This window comes from Pseudorasbora parva, chromosome 4, assembly GCF_024679245.1.
Source record: "Pseudorasbora parva isolate DD20220531a chromosome 4, ASM2467924v1, whole genome shotgun sequence".
In the NCBI taxonomy this organism is placed as follows: Eukaryota; Metazoa; Chordata; class Actinopteri; order Cypriniformes; family Gobionidae; genus Pseudorasbora; species Pseudorasbora parva.
Window position 1 is genome coordinate 3,899,464 of NC_090175.1, and position 6,000 is coordinate 3,905,463.

The 6,000-nt window shown below is 36.3% G+C and overlaps 1 protein-coding gene across 1 annotated transcript; it reads left to right on the forward strand.

Annotated features, from left to right (window-relative positions):
• The first annotated feature begins 46 nt into the window (after positions 1 to 46).
• Positions 47 to 3,004, forward strand: si:ch211-114l13.9 (uncharacterized protein LOC796649 homolog). Its single transcript, XM_067440648.1, has 3 exons — positions 47 to 163; positions 1,106 to 1,384; positions 1,461 to 3,004. The coding sequence occupies exons 2-3, from the start codon at positions 1,117 to 1,119 to the stop codon at positions 1,625 to 1,627; spliced, it is 435 nt and encodes a 144-aa protein (XP_067296749.1). The 5' UTR covers positions 47 to 163; positions 1,106 to 1,116; the 3' UTR covers positions 1,628 to 3,004.
• The last annotated feature ends 2,996 nt before the right edge of the window (positions 3,005 to 6,000 follow it).

A 6,000-nucleotide genomic window follows, 5' to 3' on the forward strand; every position in this document is an offset into this window, starting at 1 on the left:
AAATATATAGTCACGTGTTTTAAGAGTGCGGAAAACATGCATTTACTAGACCCCCAATCGTTGAGCAAAAGCTGCAGATGTTTTCAACAGTAAAGCGAAAGTAAAAGAGATCGAAAGCCGGAGAACAAGGAAGTCTGCGGACTACAACTATACGACCAGCCGTGTAAGTACAACATTAACTTTATTCGACAATCCGTCGGTGCAGCCTACATTAGTGAGCACCAGAGACAGTAACTACAGGAGTTTGAGTCGAGTTTGAACAGCGAGTGTCTTCTCCAACAGGTTTAAACATGTATAGTGGTTAAAGACAAAGACACTTCCGTTTTTACCCCGCTTGTCTGAAACCCTTTCTTCTTTCTCACAAACATCTGATGTGTAAATGAGGCGTTAGTGAATGTCCTGTCGCGCTATTTAATCATGCGAAAGCTCATATTATGGTTAGGACGCTCGTTTCACTTTTCTTAAGTTTTGAGAAATCGGTCAAATTTGATTTATAAAGTAAACAATGTTGAATCTCTACTTATTGTGTAAGTTAGCATGCAAAAATACACGCCATTTCAAAAAGTATTAACTTCATAAAAGAAATTAGGATTTTTTTTGTCGATTAACACAGGTTAAAAATGAAAAGACACAAAGTTAATAAAAGTATGAAAGTCTTAACCTGGTGCTCTCTCTAGTGGACAGCTGTAGTATTACAGTCTTAATCTGTCAATCACAGTGGCAAATGAGGGTCTATTATAACTCTTAATAGAGAGTCATGATATGTCATTTTTTCTGTCTTTTATGCTTATTGAGTGGATGTTTATCTCAAACTAAATGACAATCTACTGATTCTCTCAGATTAAACTGTTGGTTGTTACTTTCTGGCTGACATTAATGCTGATCGTGCTCCCACATTAAACGGATAGTTCACCCAAAAATGAAATTCAGTTCTAATTAGACCTGCATTAAACGAGCAGCGGTTGAGTTAAAAATCTTCATTTGTGTTCTACTGAAGAAACAAACACACCTACATCTTGGATGCCCTGCGGGTCAGCAGATAAACATCACATTTACATTTTTGGGTGAACTATCCCTATAATAAAGACTGTTGTGTTTTTCCTAGAGTGACACAAAATGGCTACAACCCAAACAGTGATTTTAAATGCACTTAAAGATCTACGGGATAAAGAGTTCAAAGAATTCAAATGGCATCTGTTGAACGGCGGGTTAACAGACAGCTGTATTCCTCGAGGAAGTCTGGATGACGCTGATCGACATGATGTTGTGGATCTTATGGTGCAGAAGTATAAAGAATCAGAGGCCGGGAAGCTTGCCGTCAAAGCGCTACACAACATTAACCAAAATGATCTGGCTGAGAAACTGAAGGGAAACCTTCCGGAAGGTGCCACTACTACACAATATGCATTTGCAGTATTTGATCTGAACTGTTTCTGAGTTTATCTCTGTCTGTCCATCAGTTCCAGAGGATGTTCCTGCTGCTGGAGGTGGATCTTCATCCGCTGGGAAAGCTAGACCTGCTGAGACTGGACATGTTTCAATGAACATACAAGCTTCCAATGGAGGAACCGTAAAGGCCCCGGTTGTTCATGGTGCTGTTTTTAACGGCACAGTGAACTTCGGCTAATGCTCAGGGATCTATCTATCTATCTATCTATCTATCTATCTATCTATCTATCTATCTATCTATCTATCTATCTATCTATCTATCTATCTATCTATCTATCTATCTATCTATCTATCGGGATCTATCAATCAATCGATCGAGTTCGATCTATTGGTACAGATATACCTGTGCGACTTGTGACTGGTTTTGTGGTCCAGGGTCACATATATGAGGTCATTGTATTATAAGAATATCCTGTATATTGCAGAACTTAAATCTTCCACTTTAGTCCAAAACAGCTTTGATTGAAACCAAGCTCATAAAGCAACTCGTTTCGGATTGTCACATTTTGACGTCATAGTGTGACGAAACGGCCACTTCTACATTATTACCTCTTTAGCCCTAGCCTGACGTGGTCATGCTCAATTCTAGTCAGAATATGAGTCTGAAACTGCTCCATTTGACTGTGATTATGAGGTGTGTTTCAACCGAACCAGGAAAGACTTATTGGGTAGGTCTATCCAATTGATGTCTTTCCTGGTTCGGTTGAAACACGCCTCATAATTGCAGTCCAATGGAGCAAACCAACCAGAGCAATGAAGCGACGCATTGTCAGATGTCAACAGACAGAGCTCAGCTAACACTGTGTTGCCAAGTCTGCGTTTTTTTCCGCGGTTGTTTTCTATGTCCAAGGGTTGAAGCGACTATTATGTGATATATAGACCCATGAGTGCGAAATGTAGAAGGCAACCTTGCCAAAATAACACACATTTTACCCCCCAAACGCCATTTTTCCCCGGAGAACCCCCGAGAAGCTATTGTTTAGGGCTAGTGATTGGCGGATTTTGTTGTAAAAACTTGGCAACCCCGTCTGCACGCGCGCTGGAATAAACGGTCTTTGCCGGTGTTGTAAAAAAATAAAAGACTTTATTGATACACAGAGTACTTACCCAACATGATCATTTCTGAGAGAAATAGTGAAGGTGATGCAGATACAAACAAGCTCTCCGTTTAGGATTTGAACAAATATAACCCAAGCCCCTTTGATGACGAGATGATTACGGTACTGTTGATCATCTGTCCGTCATCATCTAAAACCCCGCCCTGATGATCTCATTGGTCAGAACAGTTTCTGTTCGAGGATAATTACTCCTCTATGGAGCGAGGCCAGACCGAACTGCCCGACCTAAAAATGTTGTGGGCGGGGCTTAGTTCAGCTGGCATCCAGGCTATCTTTAGCCCATCCACCGATTGGCTCATGCCATGACTATGAGTAAATACGAAACAGATGCAAACACAGGATTACTCCAGAAACAAAACCATAGAGATGCCTCTAAAGATTACAAGACGCTTTGAAGTAAAAACAGTCTTTGCATTTCCTTCCTGTGATCCTAACAATAAGAACACTGTAAAAAAATACCCATCAAATTTACGGTAAAAAACCGGCAGCTCTGGTTGCCAGAACTTTTCCGTAAAAAATACGGCAGTAACGTTTTAGGTTTTACGGGACAACAGCATATAATTTAAAGGTTTATAATGCGGTAATTACGGTTAAAACTGGTTTATTTTACAGTTAAAAACCCTATAATTTGAAAGTTTATATAGAAATAATTATGTGTACACAGTACACTATAAAACAATAATGGTAAAAAAAAAAAAATATTGAACCGAAATATTAAATGACCAACTTTCAATTGAAATAATTGAAATGCTAATATCTGTTATTTTCCTTTTATATAATTTGACAATCACCAATTATAGTGGTGATGAGAATCACATGATGAATCAAAGCTCATCACACGCAGCTTTTGGAGGGACAATATTAACATATAGAAGGTGCACACACAAACACTAAACACCAAACACCATCATGGTAACACACATGATGTTTTAAAAATGCAATAAACATTAATTTAACAACATTAGATGTAACATAAAACCTTAATGTACATAAGTGATTAGAAAAAACTAAGAAGAAACAGTTAATTCAATGAAAATGCATCAAATGCGAAGTGTCACGTGGGGAATTCTGGGAATGTCAATTTACGTTTTTTCACTGTTAATTACACAATGACCTGTTCTTTTTCACTTCTAAAAATTGTAAATTTAACGGTATTTTACTGTAAAATAAAATAAAATGTATAAACCTTTAAATTATACTGTTTTGAACTGTAAAATAAATGTTTTTTAACCGTAATTATTACATTATAAACCTTTAAATTATATGCTGCTGTCCCGTAAAACCTTAAACGTTACTGCCGTATTTTTTACGGTAAAGTTCTGGCAACCACAGCTGCCGGTTTTTTACCGTAAATTTTATGGGGATCTTTTTTACAGTGTACACTGTAAAAAAAACTACAAAAAACTGTTATTTTTACAGGAAAATGCTGGCAGCTGTGGTTACCAGAGAATTATGAATCTATGCGCACTATGAAATTCAAAATTAAGTCTGTGGTTAGAGGAGGCACGTTTTTTTTTCATTTTTATTAAAAATAAATAGAAAACCAGTAAGTATTACATTAAAATGTAAAGCATAAGATTTAGGTATGTAAACTGCATATACATTTTCAATGCATTTGGATTATTTTTACATAGACAAATTAATAAACTAAATATGATTAATATATGCCAGTTATACGTAAATGAAACAGTTAGGAATTATGTAAAAGTACACAGAAAAACACCCATGTTAAATTAACACTTCCTAGTGTTCATGTGTATGCTCACTACTGAGTTAAAGTACCACTGAAGCAGTGTTGAAGTTAATGAGATAATTAATTGATGATTGAGCATTAATGATGAACACCTGATGATAATGAGCACAATCACTGAAGGAAAGAGAAACACGAGAACTACAGCTGACTTCAGCCACAGCTTTAGATAAAATCAACTGAAGATAAAAGAAGACATTAAATCTCTGAAGATCCCATCAGAGGATTAAATAACTCCACAAACAACATTACCAGCTTCATGCATTACTAACCAGACTGATTTTATTGTTGTAATTTATGTTTTAATTAAAATAATAGTTTTATTTGAAGTCACCATGATGGTGAGCAGTGTTTGCTTTAGTTGGGCTCTTGACCCTTGACTCTCCAACATTAGTTTTCTGGCTGCTTTAACTGTGTTTGTAAAGCACTTTTGTTATGGCATGGAAAGTCAAAAAACCATGTCCAGGTGATTTGGCTCTTTAATGATGATTATATTAATCATCATGTAGTGGCTGAATCACTAAACTCATTCAGATTCTAATGCTCTGGTTATGGAGGTAATGTGTTAATTGTGTAGCATGCGTAATAAAAGCCATGTGGTTTACATTATAAACTCATGCATAGTTGTGGCAATCAAACAACTTGCAGGACCAAAAAAAGGTTTAATCTATGGCATTATTTAGACAAACACAGACATCAAGAATCAGTGTTTGCATCTCTACAATGGTGACAAAAAAAAAAAACACAATTCAGATGCACAATTGCATAATTTATTCATGCCGCAATGCATGCTGGGACTCATTGGAGAGTTTTGATTGGTGGTACCCAGCATGCACTGCAGCATTCAGCTTTTCATTGATTGTCACCATTGTTGAGATTCATACACTGATTCTTGATATCTGTTTGTGTCTAATAATTGCCGTAGATTAAAACCTTTTGTGCACTATTTTTTTTAAATTCTGCATATTAGATTGCCACGACAGCGCTCATGCTATAGAATCAACTGGCCACTATTATAAGAAAACAAAATTAATAACACATAAACAGAGTCTTAGACTCTGAACAAGACCAGTGATCACTAGATGATGATTATATAATCATGAACAAAGAGACAAATCATCTGACCATGTGTTTTCTTGGCTTTCCATGCTGTAACTAAAGTGCTTTATAAACACAGTTAAAGCAGCCAGAAAACTAATGTTGGAGAGTCAAGGGTCAAGAGCCCAACTAAAGCAAACACTTCTCACCATCATGGTGACTTCAAATAAAACTATTATTTTCAATAAAACATCAACATCCACAGAAATAAATTCAGTCTGGTTAGTAATGTGTGAAGCTGGTAATGCTGTTTGTGGAGTTGTTTAATCCTCTGCTGAGATCTTCAGAGATTTAATGTCTTCTTTTATCTTCAGTTGATTTCATCTAAAGCTGTGGCTGAAGTCAGTCGTAGTTCTCGTGTTTCTCTTTCCTTCAGTGATTGTGCTCATTATCATCAGGTGTTCATCATTAATGCTCAATCATCTCTTAATTATCTCATTAACTTCAACACTGCTTCAATGGTACTTTAACTCATTAGTGAGCACACACATGAACACTAGGAAGTGTTCATTTAACGTTTCATTTATAAATGATTTACAAATAAGATTTTTATTACTGATTCTTAGATAGTGATTCTTAGTAAGT